Raw genomic sequence first — 24144 nt, forward strand, 5'->3', positions numbered from 1 at the left:
GCACTTTCACAAGTTGTATAGTAGGGTTTTTGGATAAAAACATTAATACTGTTCTATATTCAGAAGTAAATCTTAAACAGGCATTTTATGTTCACATTTTCCATATTATAAAATTAATTTAAAAGATACCTTCCCCACAAACGAAAATTTAACTATATATGGAATATTTATGCTCTGTGAATCAAGTCTTACACAAAAGTTTTGGCATTTAGTCACCTACTATATGTGTTAGAAATAGTTAAAAAGAAAAACAAAGCTAAATGTGATGATGGGAGCAGGTATGTAGCCTGCCTCCTGCATTAGAGTGCTTACATCGTGCTCCTGGCTCTAGATTCTGACTAGCTTCCTGTCAGTACAGGTCCTGGCAGTTAGCTCCAGAAACTGGGTTCCTGTCACCCAAGTGGGAGACCTGGCCTGTGTTCCTGGCTCCAGCCCAGCCCTGACAACTGCAGGCAGTTGGGGAGTATACCAGTGGACAGGAATGTGCTTGTCCTTACTTGGTCTCCTTGCATCCCAAATAAACAAATAATAATTTACAAGAAAGTTAAAAGGTATTAGAGAAAGGGACTGCAAATTACTTACATTTTTGTTTAAAATATTGGCTCTATTTTAAAAGTTTACGTAAGAATGTTCTGGAAACAAAATTCAGCTCAATTAAAATACCTGGCTACTGGTTTTATTTTTAAAAGGAAAAGATTAGAACTGACTCTTATCCAGGAGTATCCTTGTAATTACTCCATGGTTTACTGGCAACAAATGATGTTAGATGATGTAAGGAATGATGTAAGGAAAACAAATTTTGGTACAACGATTAAAATTTTCTAAATAATTCTGCATATATGGAAAAGTTGAGGTACCAGTATGTTTTGGTAACAATGAAGAGGAACTAACATTCTATGTAACAGAATCTCTAGAAAATATGACATCCTAGAAACCGACAAGTAGTATCTGTGGATGATGGAGTAAAAGAAGAAACTAGTTTCAAAACTTCCTGTTGTCTTAGCTACTACAGAAAGGTTTCGGTTTCCACTATAGTAAATTAATTTCCTAATCAAAACTAAAATATTTTTATCTCAGGGGTCACACAGGGATATAGACATTTTTTGTAACAAGTCAGTATTCTAGTTGAGAAACTCACAAAGAAAAAAAAAACAGAAAACTTGCTAAGAGGAAAAAGCATGTGTTTAAACACATTTAATTATAAAATATGTATGTTTTGTATGGTCCAAGTAATAAATACCAAATTTTTATTAACTCATTTCTTTGATTTATGCCAGAATGATATTCTCAGCTGCTCAGATTGTGTCCAGCCATGTTTTTTTTTAAATACAAGTTCTAGTTCTACTTGGAAAAGTAATTATTAACATATCATCAATGAGGATAGAAACAATGATAAATTATTAACTTTCTAATGATAAACCCAATGACTATTACAGAATAAAACATTCATTAATAAGAATCAAATTAAAAGTGGGTAACTTGCTTTTCATATACGAAAAGAAGGCAGTAAACATCAACATATACAAACCAGGATTTTATATGACACAAAATTAACAGTAATCCAACACCATTATCACATCACAGAAACACGTCCCTGATGTGTAAACAAAAGAGAAATATGCCTTCCTGGAAGGAGCAGAAAGGGGAATAATGAACAGAAATTCAAACTATCATTTCCAATTTTAAATATTCATGAATCAATAAGATTTTATGTATGCTGTAAAATATGGAAAATATGGAAGCAAGTAGCTGCATATGGTTATCAATTAAAATGTAAGTGGAAACTTTAACACTGCAAATGTAGCACCAGCCCTGTTAGGTGCTTATCAGCTGCAGGAGTTTCCTAACTGCTGTTATTTAAGAGCACAGACAGGGAACATCTCTGTCAGCACAGAAAACTTCTCAGAGCTACTGCTGGTCTAGACAACCCCAAGCCTTGAATGAACAGCAAAGGCAAATATTCCAAACTCACTCAGTAAAGAAAGGAGACTTACCTACAGATTCAATGCGAAAATCAAAACTTAGCTCAGAGGCCAATTTCTTACTTGATTTTAATCTTCCTTGTAGGTTTACAATTTTTACAAATTCTTAAAAAGAATAAAAAGAAAATCAAGACTGGAAAGGCAAATCTGCTAAAATAAATGTAAATTGATAGATGAATTTTACATTAATTGTCAAATAAATACTTGATAGACTTTACTCATCATTCAAGTGTGCCCAGTGAAGCATCATTACTGAAGTTTTAAAAATAAGCCATAAAACTGCCTCCTTTGATAGATGGCAATTCTGCTATTGTTCCTTTTTATATACTGAACATCTGCAGTCTCATTTTTTAAAATCTCATTTTCTTCTTTGAGAGTGGCTGCCTTGGTGTTAAATATTTAACACCATGAGTCTATTTTTTCCCTTAGAAATGACAACAATGTAAGAAATACTTGTAATAATTCATAACTATTACGTAGTGAGTATATGAATTATATTCTACAAAGGTACATGGAGCAAGAAACAGTAGCTCAAGTATAGTAAACTTGGACAGGAAACATAAATAAATAATTCCTTTCTCCTTTTGCCCATTTATTTGTAAGCTCCCCCTCATGTGTCTGTGTCAGAAGACACCTTTTCTGTGTGGAGCTCTGTCCTGTCTACCCTCTTGCAGATGGCCCACTCAGCTCCACTGCGGCTCACACACTGAATGACACATCGTAGAGCTGACAATCAGCTTTGGCAGCTTTCCTCTGATCTCTTATTAAAAAAACCCATAAACCTCAGCAAAGCAGTTTTTCTATTTATTTTGATTAATTGGGAAATGGAGGACCAAATAAATGAATAGTTTAAGAACTATCCTAAAACATGTCACCAAATGAAAACGAAGCATGATTTACCTCCTTTGACAGTTCAGGAGGTACCTAGGTGCTTACTGCTAATGGCTCAGTATTATAAAATAAACCCTGATTATCCGATTATCTGGTTAATTTAAAAGTTCCTGTTAATATACATCTCTTCCCTGCACCTAAAGAATCACTATTGTTAGCTACAGGTGTCAGATCCATAAGTACTTTAGAAATGCACTCTGACATGATTCCTAAAGATCTTGTTATGTAAGTCAGTAAAGCCTTTCATTTTCATTCATTATAACAAACTGTGAGTCTACAAAGCATCTTCCCGGAAGTTTCTGGCACACAGTTCATAGATAATGTCTTCAAGAAGGTCAATACAAAGAAGAAAGTGATATAGGATAGTACTGATGGAAAGGTTAATTAGTATCTGTGGTCAATTTGATTTTTCTTCTACTTAAGCAGGTCATTCAAGGTAAAATAAAAATCTTGAGATATGCTGTAATAGTTCAATGCCATTACAAGAACTGCTTTATCAAGAAGTAGACTGAAAATAAATTTTAAAATTGTACTTACTGTCTAAACACACTAGAACAGTATCTCTCTCCAACTGTGTTACATGGATGGAATCTAATTGCTGGCTGCCTGAGGGGGAAAACAATGTTACAGTTATACTACAATACACTTTTAAAGAAATATAGTACATTTAACAAAAACCAGAACCTAAAAAATAAATTCAAATTCTGGCTTTTGCTGTGACTTAAAATTTGAAATACAGCACAAATTATTCTTTTTCTTTAAAAAATATAATATAAAGCCTAATGTGGCTAATGGAGCTGAAAAAAAGGACAACATTTAATTATCACATCTAGCTAGTTCTAGAACGGAATTTTTTACAAGAATAAGATAAAGCAAAGGATAAACACAGGGAGGAAAATGAAATGCATTCTAAACACCACTGCTGAATTTTGCTCTGCATTTTGCAAAGCTAATGGGAGACACAGATAATATCACTTATGTGAATCACAGCATGACAGAAATACAAAAAAGCAAGAATTCAAAACAGCACAAAAATAAATAAAATTATTACAGTAATTTTCCTAGTGTTGTTGTGGGAGGCCCATAATTATGAGCCAGTAATAATCAATATTGTCAATAACTTCTTTGCATGATGTAACTCTTGCCACTCAATATTATTTTAAAGATTTATTTTCTTTTTTTTATTGGAAAGTCAGATATACAGAGAGGAGAGAGAGGAAGATCTTCCATCTGTTAATTCACTCCCCAAGTGACCGCAACAACTGGAGCTGAGCCAATGTGAAGCCAGGATCCAGGATCCCAGGAGCTTCCTCTAGGTCTCCCACACAGGTGCAGGGTCCCAAGGCTTTGGGCCATCCTTGACTGCTTTCCCAGGCCACAAGCAGGGAGCTGGATGGGAATCAGGGCTGCCAGGATTAGAATCAGTGCCCATAGGGGATCCCAGTGTGTGCAAGGCAAGGACTTTAGCCACTAGTCTACCACATTGGGCCCAACTTGCTTCGTATTTTTGGTAAAACAGCTTCTTATAAGCACCCCGATTCTTCCAGTGATCCAGTTGAACCTAAGAAAAGGTTTTAGGTGATGCAGAGTAGTAACTGCAGGACAGAATTCTGTGGATCTTCCAAATTTGACAGTGAAGAATAGTGACCTACAGACTGAATAAATGGCCTTCTAGACCAAGCGCTAGCCTAGTGGAGTCATGTTTTAGTTAATCTAGATTCATTCAGCCAATAGAACCATATGCTAAGCAGCTCAGCCTTGGCGATAAGGACACTGTTGAGACTATGGGGGTTTCAGAACAGGAGCTCACTTTAACATCATAGCTGTTGCCACTCACAGGTATAACCCCTTGGCTGAACAAGGAACACAGCTGGAAGTTGGGTCAACAGAAAATGGAGTTGCCTACTGAGCACAGGGACTGGAGCTTAAAGGTTTCCTTGCCTCTGCTTGACAGCAGGTTGATGGTCACTCAGGCTCCTCCTCAGGGAGCAAAATGCGGTTGGCTTTCATTTTCGCTTGAACAATGCCAACAGTGGCTCAGTCACTAGTGGACGGCATACCAAGATGCACACAGAAATCGGCAGGCCAATGGAGCCTGCAGAGGACATCTGGTACCACAACAGAGGAAGGAGGGCAGAACAAGTTGGGCAAACCCCAGCCAAGCGTTGGCAGCAAATATTTAGGTGAATGGAGATTCTAATATGGACTATGTGAGCCAATGGACCTTGAAAGGATTTCCTCATCCTTGGAACGGTGAGGTAAACAGCATTTCAGAGCTACTGAATTATTAAACCACCGTGGCAAATCCTTGGAGCATGCTCCACACTGGGGACCGTGGGAAGACGTTGGGTGACTTTTCCCCATGCCCATGTAGTGAGGCGGATGGGAGGCTGGGTGCAGCTTCTCCCTGTGTCTCTTCTCTTCCCTAAGATACAGAAGGAGAAAGAGAGAGACAGAGAGAAGGAAGGAAGGAAGGAAGGAAGGAAGGAAGGAAGGAAGGAAGGAAGGAAGGAAGGAAGGAAGGAAGGAAGGAAATGTGGAAATAATGGTCTCACGCTCCTCTAACCCTTGAAACCTTCCTACCCTAATCAACTATGTAAACGTCACCCCAAAAAAAAGTGCCTCTGTCAAAACCTTAGCCATTAAAAAACAAACATACCCCTCCCTCCCCCAAACTTGGCATGTCTAGCCTAGTGGTTATAGATACACATGAGATAAGGGTATGAAATTATCTGCTCTGCATCATGCTAGTCTGCAAAAATTAAGTTGAGGTGGTCAAACATGATCCTGATTTTTATTCTAATATATTTTTTTTAATTTTATTTTAAATTCATTAATTACATTGCATTATGTGACACAGTTTCATAGATACTTGGATTCTCCCCACCCCTCCCCAAATCCTCTTACCATGGTGGATTCCTCCACCTTGTTGCATAACCACAGCTCAAGTTCAGTTGAGATTCCCCCATTGCAAGCATATACTGAACATAGAGTCCAGCATCTTATTGTCCAGTCAAGTTCAACGGCTTCTTAGGCATACCCTCTCTGGTCTGACGACAGAGCCAGCAGAGTATCATCCCGATCAATTAAAAGCTCCAACATACCATCAGCAAAAATTTACATCATTATGGAATTAATTGACATAGTAATGAGTAACCAATATGGTAAAAGTAAATGCGAGTTCTTAACCACCTTCTGTGACCACCTCATTGACATTTCCATTTTAGTTTATACACAACATATAACATTCATAACATAACTTGTTATACATAACATCGTGTCATCTTAAATTAAGGCAAACATGTGGTATTTAACCTTTTGGGATTGGCTCATTTCCCTTAGCATTATGGTTTCCAGTTTGGCCTGTTTGGCCACAAAGAACTGCATTTTGTTTTTTTTAATAGCTGAGCAGTATTCCATGGAGTAGATGAACCATAGCTTTCTTATCCAATCCTCTGTTGATGGGCATTTTGGTTGCTTCCATATTTTTGCAATTACTGATTGTGCTGCTATGAGCATAGGAGTGCATGTTGGTTTCTCATAAAACAAGTGTTCTGGATATATTCCTAGGAGTGCTATTGCCGGATCATACGGTATGTTGAATTTGAGTTGTTTGAATGTTCTCCATACTGATTTCCATAGAGGCTGTACCAGCCTGCAGCCCCACCAGCAGTGGAGTAGGGTTCCCTTTTCCCCGCAACCTTGCCAACAAGTGTTGTTGGTGCTTTTATTCATGTGGGCCAGTCTTACTGGCGTTAGGTGGTACTTCATTGATGTTTTAATTTGGATTTCCCTTATTGCCAGGGAACTTGAGCATTTTTTCATATGTTTATTTGCCATTTGGGTTTGTTCCTTTGTGAAGTGTTTGCCCATTTCCCGTGCCCATTTCTTGAGTGGCTTATATTTAAAGGGAAGTGTGTTGGAGGGGTTGGGTGAGTGGGAGGAGACAGGAGGGGAGAGGGGAGAGGGAGAGAGGGGGAAAGAGAGACAGAGACAGAGAGACAGAATGTGTGTCTTTTTTTCCCCCTGTTCACTCTCCCAATGATCACAATAGTTGGAACTAGGCCAGGCCAAAGCCAGGAGTTAGGAACTCCGTTTGGATCTACTGTGGGTGGCAGGGATCATTAGCTGCTACTTCATAAGCAAATTAACAGGAAACTGGATCACAAATGTAAGTCTAAGGAGCAGTCCCATATGGAGTGCAGGCATTGTATCCCAATTTAATCCACTGTGTCATAATGCTGGCCCTAATCTTGTTTTTGTTGTTGCTTTTGGTAAAGTTTATTTAAAAGTTAAGGAAATCACAGATACACATGGATCTATTTTATTCAGGGATAGAGTGAACAGGGAAAAAAAAGGTGGAACAGAGATGTTTCTACTTTCATCTTGTCTATGGGAAAGAAGAGAGCATCTCTTCCCATTGCCTGTATTCTTATGAGCCTGGAGGGGACTGGTTACATAAACCACCCCCACGTCCTAGGTACAGGAGGGTTCATCCTGGGAAAGAGCTCATGTGATTAACAGGTAGGCAGAGAGCATTACATAGGGCAGGAGGTGTGTGGATTCCAGTTTGTGACTCCAAGCCAGCTACCTGCCTGTCCCATTTAATTCCCTCCCTGCCTCCCTCCGCCACTTAGATTTCTGATCCTTATTCTTTAACAGTTGCTAAAGGATGTAGATTCATCTCATCTTCTGTAGTTACTTCCTGATCAGGGGAGTAAGCCTTGCATGTACCAGGTTCAGAAGTCTCTAGAGAGAGAGAGCTCATCTAAGATGGCTATCTCATGAGCTGGAGAAATTCCAGCCAGTGTCAATGCCTGCGTCCCTGCCACTGTCATTGCCACTCTAAGAAGTTGTTGGTCTCTTTTTGTCTTTTGGAGTGGCATCTGAGGCCTTCAGCTGGTTCACAGGGGCAGGCTGATTCATTATTTGTGTGTATCTGGGCATGATCCTCCCCCCTACACAGGACTCAGACTAGGAGGCGGCACAACACGCAATGTATGCTCTGATGCCAGGACAGCCTTCCTGCTCTGGTCCCTGAGATTTGAAATCCTATTATGTCTGAGAACAGGGTATGAAAGCTTGAGCTTTCTGATGAGGGCAAAGGCCATTAGTGGCTATCCTCCAGGACTCTGGCCTCAGCCTCCTGCCCTGGGTAAGACTGCCTAGAATCCACTGAGCCCCTGGCTTGTTACTGCTCCCAGATCAGTGAGGTGGCATGGGTTTGGCCAGCCTACAACCTGTCAGGTCCTTGGTCTGCAAAAGGCCACCAGTAGGGGACCTCCCAGGACTTTGGCCTCAGGATCCCAGCTTAGTGGAGTCATTCACTGTGGGTGCAACCACAACAACCTGTCAGGCCCTGGAACAGCTACTCCCACCCTGGAGTGGTGGCTTGCCATATATCTGACCCAACTAGGACCTGTCAGACAACTGAATGCCAAAGACCATCAGTGCCCCCACAAACCTCAGTAGGTTCTTGGTCTCAGCTCATGGACTAGCATGGTGGTGTGCTGTTGGTGTGTCCTACTCAGATGGCAGAGTAGCACAGCATGGATGTAGCCTGTCTAGCATCCATGCCTAGGATCTGTCAGGCTCTGGGCTTGCTGAAGGACATTAGTGGGACACCTACCTCCCACCACCACCCTGGCTCAAGGCTCTAGACCCCTAGCCTAGTGCTATGGCATGTTGTGGGAGCAGTCCTCCTAGGATCTTTGTGTGAGGCCACTGGCCTGTCTGCGGCTGGCCAAACACTATGTGGTGGAACCCTGAGTTGCTGGAAGCAGCCTGCCTTAGGACTGCTAGTCTAGATTTCTGCAAACACCAAGCTCTCAGTTAATAGAACTGCATGAACCAGGTCCAGAATGCCAGCCAGCTATTGGCTGTTTTTCTTCCAGCACTCTGACACTTGCCTAGGTACAAGGTAACATAGGCAGCTGCTGATAGCTGGGTTTCATCATCATCTTTTTTTTTAAAGATTTATTTATTTGTTTGTTTTTAATTGGAAAGGCAGATATACAGAGAGGAGATACAGAAAGATCTTCCATCCTCTGGTTCACTCCCTAAGTGGCTGCAATGGCTGGAGTTGAGCCGATCCAAAGCCAGGATCCAGGAGCCTCCTCCTGGTCTCCCACATGGGTGCAGGGTCCTAAGGCTTTGGGCTGTCCTCCATTGCTTTCCCAGGCCATAGACAGGGAGCTGGAATGGGAAGTGGTACAGCTGGGACAAGAACTTGTGCCCATATGGAATCCTTGCAGATTCAAGGTGAGAATTAAGCCACTAGGCTATCATGCCAGGCCCTCATTTTGGTTTTTAAATAAACTGATTCAAATCCTCCTTTTGAGTAGCAGCCACCTAATAATGAAATATCTCTACCTATGGTGTTTGCTTCTCAGGATAATTAAGAGGGCATTTACATCTTTGTTAGTTATAGCAGCAGTGTAGTCCCCAAGTCAACCTAAAATACTAAACAACATACTAACAGAAAGGCCAGGTGGGGGTCAGGGTGTAAGGTACAGAAAACAGTCCCCTCTTACTCTACTGGAAATTATGACTTGGTTCTTAGAGACTGTGCTCAAAGCCCAGTGCTGAAACTAGCTTGGATGGCTGTTAGCTTTTCAGGAATTCTGTGCACATGATACCCTATTCACAATTTACAACTGGTACTGAAGGAGCATTTATGTCAGAGAAATTGGCAACCATAAAAAACAGCCGCTTCCCAAGACCCTATATTAAACATTTATAAGGACCCCTCAGTTCATACTGATTCTAAAAGTGACATTAGTGCAGGTTCTGTTTTAGCTTTGATAGGTAGAACATACAATGAGTTCTTATAATTTTGCCTACATGTTATAAAAAAAATCAAGAAATACTTAGGAATGTCAAAGCTAAAACACTTATGGCAGATTTCTTTACAAAGTCGTAAAGAATGCAATAGCCATCAGTAAGGGAACAGCCATAACTAAAGTTTTTTTGAATTTTGTATGTTAAAATGGACTAATGGACTAATAAACCTGAGATGAACAATGAGAATGTGCTAGCACAACCAACTGGAAATGGCAAAATGGGGAGCCCCTGTCACTTCATATATGTTAGCAGGCTGCAAACACACACACACACACACACACACACACACACACACAATTATTGATTTATCTCAATTTCAAAGTCTGAGAATAAACTTCCCTGTCTTTTCAAAGCCTTCACTGAGCTGTGTGACAAAAACCCTAGGCCACTAATCATTACTAGAATGTAAAGAGAGACATCAAAATAGAAAAGCTTAAAGGCTACACCAGTGAAATTTCCATTTAAATCACACTAAATTTTCTAAGAAGTTGGGGAAGAAAAGGAAAAAATAAGTTAGGGAAAAGGAAACTTTTGTTGTTTGAGAAAGCAACAAAATTTGAAGAGTATGTTTGAAAATCTATCAAGTGTATAGAGTAATTGGTAACAACTAAGATTTCTGAATGTCAGGACATTTTCTTTAGTAAAGTAATTTGTATCAAAATGTCTCTGGCAAACTGACATCATAAAGCATGTGAGGGCTGTTGAAAGTTTATGGAGAAATAAAATCAAGAGAAAATAACATCTCATATATACATCATTCCCAGGACTTATTTGGGAAACTTGTACTCAATTTTTTTGAAAAGTGCCCACATGAGTTGCACTTAAGTACGGTGTTTTCCCCCCCTGCGGAAAAGCATCAATATCCTAACATGAGGCAAAAACACTCACCTGTGCCAATCTCTGTAAACCACGAAGATGTAGAATTCAAATTGATTGTCTCAAACTGAACTACCTGATTTGCTTCAGTGCCCTTGCTAATAGCTACACAGACCATGGGATATTCTTGTTCTGGGATGACCAGCATTTCAAAAACATTCAAAGGACTTGGCAAAGGAAAATCAAAGTGCTGCAAGAAATAAACAACAGAACTGTAATTCAGCAACTCTCTTCGAATTCACACTATTGCTGAATAAAGTCAGGAGAACAGCTTCCCTTTTCTTATTATCTAACTCATGGCCAGTTCTGTAGAACTAACCATGTTGACCTTTATGGTGGTAATGGTTCTGGAAATTAATTAACGAACAAAAATCTCCCAATCAAACATAAATATGTACGTAAACAATGATAGATGTGCTCACCCTCCATAGATAATAGTATAGGGACCTTATAATTTTAGCTTGAGTCATATAAGAGCATTTTCTGGAGAAAAATATAGATATACTAAGTTTATATATACCTTGATTAACATGAACTTCTGCATAGGCTCATACCACTGGAGTAAAACAATGCCAGACTGTAAAGCTCCACAGAGGTATTTATGTCCCGTGTAAGGATTTCTGACTAGAAACAAACAAAAAACCAAGACATACTTAGAACAACAAGTATCTTTATATCTTTATATTTAGGCAATTAAAAGCAACAACTGAATGATTCTCACCTAAAAGTTAACTTAGCTTTCATTATAAAGGCAGGGCAGGGAAGAAACAATGAAACGTGATGATATCAAAACCAAAATATAGAGGGAGGGAAGACGTGATTATTTAGCTGTTAAAGTATTGATTCTGTTACCTCGTATGACAAGAGTAGGCAAAAAAGCTTTGTTACATTTTCACTTCTCCTTATCTCAATTTTTAAATTAGCTACATTTATTTCTCAGTGCCTTCACTATGCTAGGTTCTTCTTCATTTTTTTTTAAAGTTATTTATCTGATAGGTAGAATGAGACTGAGAGTGACCATCGTCCATCTACTGATTCATTCCCTCAAAGGCCACAACAGCTAGCGCTCAGACAGGCTAAAGTCAGGAGGCTGGAACTCCATCCAGGCCTCCTCCACGGGTGGCAAGGTCTCAAGTACTTGGACCATCCTTTGCTGCTTTCCCAGGAACACTGGAAAGACGCTAGGTCTTGATCAGTGGAGGCTGGGTTGCATGAGGCAGAGTGAATCGCTACATCATACAATACAGGTCGCTGTGTCCAAACAGTTATGCTAGTAAAATTGGATAACTTATACTAGTATCAAGGAGAACTATTAAAACACTCATTTAAAAAAAAGGATTTAACAACTTTATTTTTGCTGCAAAAAAGTTTTGAAAACTATGACTTTTAAAAAAAAATCATGTACATTTTATGCAACATTTCTGAAGATATCACATGCAACATGAAAACCTGCTTTGTAAGTAAACTGACTAAAATGTTGAATTATGAAGGAAGGGCTAGGTGGTAACTACAATACATGACCTCATTTTCAGTATAAGGCAAGATGAAAATAATTAATTCATCTTGTATTTATTCATCTTGATATAACTTTCCTAACTCAGAGATACAAAAGATGAAATTAGTCTTTTTCCCTAATTTGACTCCTAGCAATATATTGATTACAAAAGCAACTGTTTGCATTCAGTTCTAAAACATCACTTGAGTTTATATCTTAAATTATAAAGTTTCTAGACCTCTTGGACTCATTGATCTTGAGAATCTGTTAACAGATTTGGATAAAATTCTCCTTAGAAAAAATGGTCACAAAATGAGTTTATGAATGAAGTTTATTTGTGGCTAAATGTTTTTATTCCACAGCACACTGACCCAGAAGTAGCTCCTGATTCCCAGCTTTGAACCGGGTAAACTCTGGCAGTTTCTGCCAACCTGGGGGAGTGAGCCATTGGACTGAAGACTTTCTCTCCCCCTCCCTTTTTTACTCTGTTATTCTTTCAAGTAAAAGAAATAAATCTTAAAAGAAAATTAACATGATGAGGCTGTTTACAAAGTGAAATAAGAAAATTAGGTACTAAACAATTTAACTTAGCCCCTGAAGAGGCTTCTTAACATTTCTGGGAAATGGAATCCATAAAACTTTGGAATGTCATGATTGATGGGTATGTCTTTGGGGGTTTCAGATCACTGGACAGTTGGACAGTATGTGTAATTCAGACATGGCCTCTATGTCATGTAGGATTAGTTGTCCTATGGAGGGACTGGCTATTGAGATCAGCCATGTGCACGATCAATTATACATTGGTGATGGAGCCCCAATAAAAACTGGGCATAATGAGGCTCAAATAAGCTCCCTGTTGGACAATGCTTGTGCATTCTGCCACACACTGTCCATTTTTCTCCAATGAAGGAACAACCAAATTGCTACATATGGTACTTACACTGAATTACAGCTCATGCCTCATCCCTTAGCTGATTCTAATCTGTAGATTTTCCCTGAAATAACTTCATGCAACCATGAACATCCTTTCATGGAATACTGTAAGGCTTTATAAGCAATTTCTGAATCAGAGAGTAGTTTCAGAAAACCTCACCACCACCAAACTTGTGCAGCTGTTATCAGAGGTAAACAGGGTCTTGTGTGGACCCTTCTAACTTCACAGCTGGATAAACTACTGTAAATAATATTCATCAAACATGGGTAGATGGTGTTAAATGAAAGATATGATATCAGACATACAGTGTTGGACACTATGGTTTGAAAACTCTAGGGCACTGTGCTCTGAGTAAACATTAAGGCCATTAGCTCCAAGCATTTCTAGGCCTTATTTCTATACATTTGTGTGCTTAAATGACACTGCCATTCTTCATCAAAATCAGAGTAAAAGAAAATCTGTTTTCCTATTTGATTCTATGAAACTCTTCAGATTATTTTAAAAATTCTTTACGTTCAAACTATGCAGTTTGAGAAATAGCACTTACCTATGCAACACTTGTGGCAGCCTTTTGTATCGGGAATCTTTGTTGTTAAAGCAAATTTTCTAAAAACATAAGACATTATAAATGTATTTACAATAGTGGTTATATATAGCAAGTTATTATCTATTTAAACATTTATCTATTGATTGCAGAGGCACAGAGACAAAGACAGAGAAATAAGCTATGAGTTCCCATCACTTATTCAATTCCCAAATGTTTCCAATAGCTTCAGAAGCTGGGAGCAAGTTCAGGTTTCCCATGTGGATGGCAGCTGCCCGACAATGTCACCCAGGCCTTCCAAGGGTCTTTTATAGCAGGAAGCTGGATTCAGGAGTAAGGATTCTATTTAACCCAGCATTTCAATACATGACAGGGGCATCTTAACTTCTAGGTCAACGCCAACCGCATATATGTGCACATATATACATAGCTACATATAACTTATTTGCTGGGAAATAGTGTCTTAAGAACCAGCTGGATATGAATCAGAAACTAAGGAGGCTAAAAAACAAACAAACAAAACAGAAGTTTCTTGGACTCTGTGACTCCATACAACCCAATTTTAAGAGGACAGAGGTAGGGTCTGAGAATTTGTATCATAACAATGCCTTAGACGCTTCGTGTTGGATAAGCAAAGTTTCTTTTTCTGTTCTTTCTTCTTTTTTTTTTTAAATCCATCTGTCTTAAAAATAGATCCTAATTTCCTTTACCATCCAAAAAATGACATTTTGTACCTTGGCAGTATGCGGTCTGGAAATCTATGAGTTTGAATATGGGCAGCCAATCCTGGTTTTTTGGCTTGTTCAAACAAAGCTATAAGATTATGAGAATAGAGTTGGAAGGTTTTTCCTATAAAAGAAAAACATGTTATTTTTATTACTACAATTTACAGTATATAAATACAATTTTCAAGCTAAAGAAAATGCAATTACCTTCTAAAATGAGGAGTCCAGTAAGGTTCCAAAAGCCAAGCAATACAGAAAAACACACATAAAACAAAAACTCAGTTAATGCTACCTTGAAAGATAGTAATGGGTAAAGTAATTTTCAAGCAAGTAGGTGAATGTTTTGAAATACACAAATCAAGTGTATTCTAACACTTGATCTGGGTGATAATCACCACAGAAAAATAAATTGGTGGTCACTGTTATATAAAATCTTATGCTATGGATTGACTGACAATGATGCCCATGTGATTATTTTAGTATAACACAGGAAACTATGATAAAAAGTGACCATGAATGAAGACTCAGATATAACATATTAAAAAACTAAGAAAATAAAACCAATATTATAAGCTACAATACATGACACCAGGAGTACAACTTCATAGTATCAGAAATGCAGCCATTTTAAGAAGGGTGTGATATGGTAAACAGCTTCTTTTAATTTGTTATTCACGGTATGGTGAATATAACAACATAAAACAGTATTAGAATTAGTATTAGTATTAGTATTAGAAAACATGATCATCCTTAACAAAAGTCTCTGCATGTTCTTAGATTGGGAACACTCCTTATTATAACATGGTATTTCACCTCTCTTTCTTCTGTTTATAGTTAGCTACTTAGGTAGCTGGGCAGCCAAATGTGCTCTGCATGTTCTTAGATTGGGAGCACTCTGTATTATAACATGGTGTTTCACCTCTCTTTCTTCTGTTTATAATTAGCTACTCAGGTAGCTGGGCAGCCAAATGTGCTCACAAATGCATGTGAACGTTTTCTGCTTCTGAGCTCTGCTGCCTACCTGTTTTTATCAGTCATTTAAACAAGGCTATGGAAAGGATCAGTTTATAGGCATACTTTCCACCTGCTTAGAAATTTTACAAACAGATAAAATGTAGCCTATGTAGTTCTTAAGTGTATTTCCAAAGACAAAGGAACAAAAACAGCCAGAGAAATCAAGAAAAATGATTTTACATGCCTATACTTTACAACCGTTAACTCACAAAGAAAGGGTTTTAAACATTTTTTTGACATAACATGTTTTTAATCTACTTGATGGTCATAGGGTTATAATGAATAAAGAGTTCAGTAAGAAGTAGGAAGATCTCTGTTAAGAAAATAGATAACATTAATAAAATCCCAAGGTGTCAATTTCACTCATATGTATTAAATGATTTGTACTATACACATTAGCTGCCACAAATCAGTGGTAACATGTGACACTGTCTTTGCGGGACTGGTTCTGAGGCTTTTTAGAAACCATTTAAGCACAAGAAAACAGTATGTTCTCCATAAATGATGGAATTAGCGGAATACCTGTATATCTGACAAACCTCTACTAGACAGAAAAAATAATTAACTTTGTGGACTTTTAACAGAATGGATTCAGTCAGGAAACCTAGAGGTAGTCATTTAAATGTAAAATATAAGGAAATATTTTCGGTAGGCAAGAATTTTTTAAGAAGTTCAAAATATTACCCACCCAGCCTTTCAACTCCCAACAACCAATAAGCAGAAAAAAGGAAAAGCACAAGAAGTCAAGCTACACAAGGCTCTTCTGGAGCTGACTTGTTCTGAAGAGTGTCAAGCATTATCCCAGAGGGTTAGCAGAGAAACATGAAATAAAAGAAGACACCTCTGGAAGGTCTCATACCTAATTCAGCACACTGGATATCACACCTCATTTCATCCTCACAATGATGTCATGAGACTATTACAGTTACCCCACTGTCCTTTTTTTTTTTTTAAAGATTTATTTATTTTATTTGAAAAAGTTACAGACAGACAAACATTCATCTTCAATTTGCTGGTTCGCTCTCCAAATGGGTGCAATAGCCAGAGCTGGGCTGATCCAAAGCTGGAAACCAGTAGTTTCATTTAGGTTTCCCAGGTGGACACAGGGTCCCAAGTTCTTGGGCCATCCTCCACTGCTTTCCCAGACCCATTAACGGAGCTGGATTGGAAGTGGAGAAGCCAGGATTAGACCTAGCATCCATATGGGTTGCCGGTACATTCCCGACCCATTGCCCTCATTTTACAATTAAGGAAACTGAGGCTGAGGCAGGGTAAATGACTTGCTTGAGATCACACAGAAAAGAGGGGTGCCTTTGCTTCTTCTCCTTCCAGAATGTCAATTCTCCAGGTAAGCAGGAGGCCTTGAGGAAGGGAATGGCCTAGGGCAGTCACTGCCTTACCACCCAGAGGCCAAGATGCTGGGTAGGTTTGGGAAGCACTGCTCTAACCGAAGACAGATGCTCAAAGCTTCGTCCCATTCTAAGAAGCAGGAAATACTTACGAAGCCCATTTATTGCACTTCATTGCAGTTACACAGACTGAAAACCCACATTTTAAAACACTGAACATTAAAATTACATTTCTTTGGTTAATAAATTTACATTTTTCTATCATATAGTTTATTCTTTACCATTACATACATACCTGATAATGACATTAAAGTATTATTGATGACATAGAGCCAGGTGCACTTTCGTGGAAATAACTACAGAAAAATGAAGAAAGATAATTAACCCCCTTAATTTCCATTCTCTCTCTCTCTTCCAAATTAACAACATTTTTAAGTAACTATATCATCTTTCAAGACATCAGTGACATTTTTGTGGAAAAAATTTAATACATTTATGGAAAAATTTCGTTTTTAAAAATATTTAGTTCCTAAAAATCAAATTGGAGACCAACAAACTGATTTAAAATTAAGATACTACTTTTATTCTGTATGTCATTACCTGTTCCATAGTTGCCTCATGTAGCTCATTGAGATTCAATGTGTAAATTCCATCTTCAGTTCCAAAAATAATGTATTGATCTAAAATAGTTGATAAATTACCAAAATTTATGATCACTATTGAAACCATTAACTGAAATAATGGTTTTATGTTATAATGGCATTAAAATCAATTATCTATCCATCCATCCATCCATCCATCCATCTATCCACCCTCCCATCCAAGTAAAATCATTTTTTAAAATCAGGGAATTTTCTTAAAATCTTATCTCCAATTCTTGCTTTATCAATACAGTATATGTTAGATGAATTCTCTCAGACTTCATCTTTACATAATCACTCCTCCTTCAATGTTACTTTCATTTCTTCTACTGCAGTAATGAATTTTTGCAACGGAATCTTAAATGATGTTTTGAACAAGGAAAATGTACCAAGCACAAAGTATAAATCATGACACACTAGAAAAAAATGAGTACATTTAAAGGCCAAATCTTGGTTTCTACATACCATTTTTCACAAAAAAACTCACCTAGAACTTCTTGGAAAAAAGAAAGATTCCTATTCTGAGGCAAGGAGAGTTTAAGATGAACAAAGATATCTTACTGTGCTATAAAATACTCAAAAAACTATGAGGATATTATCTAACACTGCTCAAAGACTCTGGGACAATTTAAGTGTAAAAATCAATTAATAGGTAGATGGTATCTTACTGAATTAAATAAAAAATTGTGCCAACTAATACAAGTACATAAGTTAATAAGGAGTATAGAAAAAACAAGTGCTTATGGACTGTCAATGGACAGTGAAATTAGTGAGCAGAAATCTTATTAGCAAGAGCAAGTGAGCCTCTACCTGGCACAGCACCAATTTCTTCATAAACAGAGAGGCAAAAAGTGTAACTGGACAGTGGACAAAGCTAACGTCTATCAGTTTAACTAACTGATCAACATCAATAGTATCTGGACGAGCTACTATCATGTGCCTAATGAATGAAGTACTGAGAACAGCACTATAATATTTGTGTTGTCCTAAAAATAAAAACATAAACCTGGTCTAAGCGATTCATTAGACAATTCCAAAATAAGGGAAATTTTACAAAAGAAGTGAAAATTAGGAGAAAAAGAAAGATGAAGAACTTTCCTAGATTAAGGAAGCTTAAGATAAAATATACGATCTTGAATATCAGCTTAAAGATATTACTGGGATAATAAAACCAAAAAATGGATTTTGGGTTAAAACACAGATTCTTTCAGCATGTGAATTGTGTCTGCTCGATCCTTCATTCTTCATAAGTAGAATCTGTTCTCTGAAATGTTTAAATTATAATCTTGAATTTCTTTTACTCCTACATATTTCAGTGTCTACTTCATTTTTTAAACAAATGTCATATATATATCTATATAGATATATATAGATATATATACACCTTAAGATGTTAACACTGAAGCAATACAACTGTCAAATCTACAGATTTTATAAAAGAGTCAGCTGACAAATTATCACTATACAATCTTTGGATGGTGAAAGAAATTTCATGGATACAATCAATTGTGGTATCTTTTTAGTCTTCTTCAGTACAGAATAGTTCCTGTACACTCTTTAATTTTAATGTCTGTAAATGAAAACTATCTGTACAGATTATTGCAGGTTTCTGTACCCTTTAGTTTCTAAGGTCATATTTTGAAAATAAACCTCAATTCACTGGTTGCAAGGATCCTTTCATAAAAATTTCATAAGGATATACATAAATGTTTTTACTACTTATGCATATAAAATTAGAAACTTTACCTTTTGTATCAGGATGTATCCAGGATGTTGCACAATTAATTTTCAAAGGGCAGCCATCAAAAACTTTTGAAAAACACGCTCCCATCTTATTTATAAAGAAAGAAATGTTGACTTGTTTAGACAATTTTATATTTTCTTAGAAAATACCTAAGAGCATTATGAAATGTCAAGTTTACTCTTATTTTCAGGTACTTATGGATTCATCCCCAAAATAATTTATACCTTGGACACACTTTTATTCCTTCTACCAACAATGTCTACCAACATTCTTTCCTACTACAATATACTAATTAAAAAGGCAAAAACAACAAGTTTACCATGATATCTAGATTTGCCAACAATACAGTATAAAAATTTTAAGTCAATACTTTCTGTTAGGAGTAACAATTATGACTGTGGAACAATGATGATTTTATTTAAAAATGTTATTGTGAGTATAATTTTAGCACAACTCTGAAATAGTTACAACAGACAAAAAGACTAATACGAATGTCAGACTTGAACTAAGTAAGTCTACTTTCTGCAGCACCATTCCCGTGAGTGGCTGGAGCACCACCACGTGCCTCCCATTCCTTTTCAGTGTACAGTCCAGTGTCCTTGTGAAAAAAGTGTGAAAATGGCTTTAGGAACAGAGGCCACTAGTGAAGTGAACTGATGCCATTATGATAAAATTAAGTTAGCCTTTGTGATTTTATCTGGGAACAGTTGTCAGTATTTAGGAAAAGTTCAACGTGCCAAATCTGAACTAATTCACTCAAGTAAGAGTACATGATTTGATTCCTAACTTCCAAATATATCCAATTCCTTTCAATGGTTCAAGGCACTTGATAGCAAACCTACTTCTGCTTGCTTCTAAAGACAGAAAAAATAGCAAACAGTTCACATAAAAACATTTCTTACCAGCACTTTTGGGGTAGGTGGAAGGCCATTGATGGCTGGTTTCTGCAAGAAAAATAATTTTTTAATATAAGACTCCATAAACCCTTAAAAATTCACTTATTTAAATTCTTGAATTGAAGAGATTGTGCTCCTTAGATAATAAACATGCTAACAGTTGCAGCTAATTCCAGAAGGCCTCTCAATACCCACAGGGAAGTCTCGTTTGTCCTTCTTCCGCGGTAACTGCGGTGCTTGTGCTGATCCTTCCGTGTTTTCACTCATCAGCTTGGAGATCCCATCCCCATTTCCTAAAGAAAGTCCAGAAGGAAAAGGTCAATGATCATACTTAAAGAGAGCACTTTTTTGTGAAAAATAGGTTTTTTTTCTTTAGTTACTATTTCCCACTTGGGTGATCCTTTATTATGAAATATGTTATTCAGATTTTTTGAGTGAAAAGAGAAAAGGAGACAGAGAAATTCCGAATGCTGATTCACTTCCCAGATGCCAACAACAACTAGGGTTCAGCCAGGCCAAAGTCAGGAGCCAGGAACTAGGAATTCCACTTGGGTCTCCCACGTGGGTAGCAGGAATCTGGGTAGTGCCCATCACCCACTGCCTCCCAGGTGTATTAGCAGGATGCTGGGTCGGAAGCATGGAACAGTCAGGACTTAAACCAGGCACTCCCATATGGGATGCACATGACACTGGCAGTGACTTAACCCACCCACACCAATAAGGGAATATTTTCTATTGTTAGATGAATTAATTTATCCTGAGTATATTTTTCTAGATCCTGTACAGGTACCAGAGCAACTTCAGCAGTGTTTTAAATCTAGGGAAACAGAAAATTCTCACCCACATTGTGACAAAAATGAAAGCTGACATATGGATGCTGAGACTCAAAGACTTCATAATTGAACTTTATGTTTAGTCCTAAATTCCCTTTAAATGTCAAACTTACACCATAGTAGATGGTACTTCAAATACAACTCAGATGGCCTGAGTTGATGCATTTACTCATGTCTTAGCAAGAAGGCCTGGTCAGCACTGGTCTACCTTCTGAAGGTTCAACAAATCCTTTCCTATTCTACAAGAAAGCACTTCCTCTATCTGTTTGCCCTTTCCTCTTCAAAAATCTGGTCTTCTATTACTTATCATAGGTGTGGGAGACATACACAGCATTTTCTCCTCTGATGTTATGAACTTATAGGTGTGAACTATAAAGCCCCTAACCTTTTGGAGGAAGAAATACACATTCATCCTGCTGGATTGTATAATATTCAGCGAGTAGTCAAAGCAGTGTTGAAGTGGGTAAAATCTATTTATAGCCCATCACATGGAATTCAAAGCTTCAATAAACTTTAAATTCTCATGTAATTAAGAAAAAAAGATACTATTTAAGGTAAGAGTGAAGTGGATTTCTTCCCAGTGTTTACTTTGATTTATTTACCCAGATCACAGTATCTAGCTGTGTGCACTCCAGGGCTGCTGACACTGCCAGCCATACCAATAGAGGACGACTCTGCTACAGGACCACAGCTTGGGCTGCTCTGTCTTCTGAGCACATGGGGAGCTCTGCTGTCTGAATCAGGGCAACGTTTTATGGTTGATGATCTTTCGTCATCTGGGAGGTTGTCTTCAGGGTAACTGCTGATCCTTGGCTAGTAATAAGAAAATAAAAACATACTTTAAGAAACACAGATAATTAGTTACCATTAGGCCACAAATACTTCAGAAAGGAGAGAATAGATCCTCTTCTTTTTTTGTGTGCAGTTCCATTCACTGGCTTAAGTAAGCAAGAGTTGAGTTCACTTCATATAACCAGCAATCTGCCATGATTTTTAATCAGCGTCAATCCACAACTGATGCAATTTTGATAAACAAAATTATGTCAACAATCAACAAAATATTTAATAACTAGAAACAAACAAGGAAGAAGACTTAATGGAACATGACTCTACAAAGATGTCCACCTGCAGGAATAACAGAGAATGACAAATGATGAACTCTGGCTCCTCTTCAAATATTTTCACAAATGAGCAATATTGATTTTTGTCTTTTCCAAATAGTGACTACAAATATTCTATTTGTCACAAAATTTTCCTTACTGTATATTTTAAATATTCACATATTCCTGTTGAATATTACCTTTCTCTTAAATATTTGTTAAAGAATTCTGAATAACATTGACCAAAATATTTCTAATTACAAAACCAAAGGTTTACTGCTCAAAAGTAGCTTACCTTAGGAGGCAGAGGGGGTGGGATCGCACGTTTTGAGGTCGATCTAATATAAAAACACAATTTTGAAAGTAATAAATGAGCAAAATATAAATAGATGCTATTAAATATGTATTAAAATTGAGCCTGGTGTGGGAGCCTAGTGACTAAAGTCCTCGCCTTGCACATGCCAGGATCCCATATGGATGAAGGTTCATTTCCTGGTGGCCCCACTTCCCATCCAGCTCCCTGCTTGTGGCCTGGGAAAGCAGTCGAGGATGGCCCAAGGCTTTCTGCACCTGCGTGGGAGACCCGGAAGAAGCTCCTGGCTCCTCGCTCCAGACTGGCTCAGCTCTGAGCGTTGTGGCCACTTTGGGGAATGAATCAATGCATGGAAGATGTTCCTCTCTGTTTCTCCTCTCTGTATATCTGACTCTCCAATAAAATAAAATAAATTTTTAAGAAAAAATCTACCTATAATACCAGATATAATGAAAGACATTAAGAGCATTATGTAGAGGATAATGCTTTTAGAAAGACCAAGGACCTCATTTTGTTAAAACGTATTACTAGGACTTAAAGCAGAGTTTATAAAGTGATTAAAAAGTCTTTTTTACATTATAGTATATTTTGCTAGATTTAATGTTTAATTAAAAATAAGTTCTTGACAACAAAATACTAGACTCTACCATTGCTTATACCTACAATATCATGACATACATAAAGAGCAGTATGTTGGAGTTGAGACTATAGCTGAAGGACTATATTATTGTAAGATACAGGGGACAATGGCACGGGGAGAAGAGGGAGGGAGAGATGGAAGGAGGAAGGGGAAACCCTATACTTACAAAACTGTGAAATGAAAAATAAGAATTAAAAGATCCTGTATTTACTAGTAGAAAGTAGACTCAGACTTCCAGAAATGGAGTACATAAATTCAAACAGGTAATTTTTAAATCCTTTGCTACTCAAAAGTGTGGTCCCAGCAACACTAGTATGTCCCAGGAACATACATTCTTAAAAATGCACCCTGTAGAAGTGCTCACTCAGAATAGCCATTTTATTGAAAAAAAGACTTATTTATTTGACAATCAGATTTACAGGGTAAGAATAAGAGAGGGCAGAGAGAGAAAGAGAGAGGGACAGAGAGAATATGAATGCATCTTCCATCCTCTAGTTACCACCCCAAATGGCCACAATGGTTAGAACTGTTCTAGGTCTGGGCCCGGCGGCGTGGCCTAGTGGCTAAAGTCCTTGCCTTGAAAGCCCCAGGATCCCAAATGGGTGCCGGTTCTAATACCGGCAGCTCCACTTCCCATCCAGCTCCCTGCTTGTGGCCTGGGGAAGCAGTCGAGGACGGCCCAGTGCTTTGGGACCCTGCACCCTCGTGGGAGACCTGGAAGAGGTTCCAGGTTCCTGGCATCGGATCGGCGCGCACTGGCCCGTTGCGGCTCACTTGGGGAGTGAATCATCGGACGGAGGATCTTCCTCTCTGTCTCTCCTCCTCTCTGTATATCTGGCTGTAATAAAAATGAATAAATCCTTAAAAAAAAAAAACTTATAAAAAAAAAAAAAAAGAAAGAACTGTGCTAGGTCCAAGCTAGGAGGCAGGGAGTTCCAGGTCTCCCATGTGAATGCAGAGGCCCTAGCACTTGGGTCATCTTCTGCAGGTCGTCTAGGCACATTATCAGGGAGCTGGACTGGAAACGGAGCAGCCAGAAAAGCCAACAGGCACCCATATGGTATGCTGGCACTGCAGGCTATAGCTTAACCTGCAGATCCCCTGAATCTCCAATTTAAGCTCATCACGTATACAACAGGCACTTAAGTCTGAGAAACACCAGATTTAGCCTAACTCACTGGTTTCTACACTTATGCAAAGTCACTGCAATAATTCCTGAAGCTTTTACAATTATTACACTCCAGTCCCAAAGACAGTTTCCACAGCAGAGTATTGGCAACTTTCTCTATATAGGATCACTAAGTAAAGACTGTAGATTTTGTGA

The 24144-nt window shown here is 38.0% G+C and overlaps 1 protein-coding gene across 2 annotated transcripts in view; it reads right to left on the minus strand.

The window, feature by feature from the left end:
- The window catches only part of MAP4K5 (mitogen-activated protein kinase kinase kinase kinase 5), a 107145-nt gene that overhangs the window by 7614 nt on the left and 75387 nt on the right, over positions 1 to 24144 (minus strand). Inside the window, exons 17-29 of one of the 2 annotated variants that reach the window (XM_058666402.1) lie at positions 22163 to 22205; positions 21427 to 21580; positions 20130 to 20227; positions 19941 to 19982; positions 19041 to 19125; positions 17254 to 17333; positions 16949 to 17009; positions 14300 to 14414; positions 13569 to 13627; positions 11113 to 11216; positions 10605 to 10782; positions 3411 to 3479; positions 1995 to 2087 (exon numbers count right to left, since the gene is read on the minus strand). In XM_058666402.1, coding sequence (XP_058522385.1) covers positions 1995 to 2087; positions 3411 to 3479; positions 10605 to 10782; positions 11113 to 11216; positions 13569 to 13627; positions 14300 to 14414; positions 16949 to 17009; positions 17254 to 17333; positions 19041 to 19125; positions 19941 to 19982; positions 20130 to 20227; positions 21427 to 21580; positions 22163 to 22205 — 1181 coding nt within the window. Of the gene's footprint in view, positions 1 to 1994; positions 2088 to 3410; positions 3480 to 10604; positions 10783 to 11112; positions 11217 to 13568; positions 13628 to 14299; positions 14415 to 16948; positions 17010 to 17253; positions 17334 to 19040; positions 19126 to 19940; positions 19983 to 20129; positions 20228 to 21369; positions 21581 to 22162; positions 22206 to 24144 lie in introns of both variants that reach the window. The other variant, XM_058666399.1, reaches the window with a different exon arrangement.

The sequence above is a fragment of the Ochotona princeps genome, chromosome 6, assembly GCF_030435755.1.
Source record: "Ochotona princeps isolate mOchPri1 chromosome 6, mOchPri1.hap1, whole genome shotgun sequence".
In the NCBI taxonomy this organism is placed as follows: domain Eukaryota; kingdom Metazoa; phylum Chordata; class Mammalia; order Lagomorpha; family Ochotonidae; genus Ochotona; species Ochotona princeps.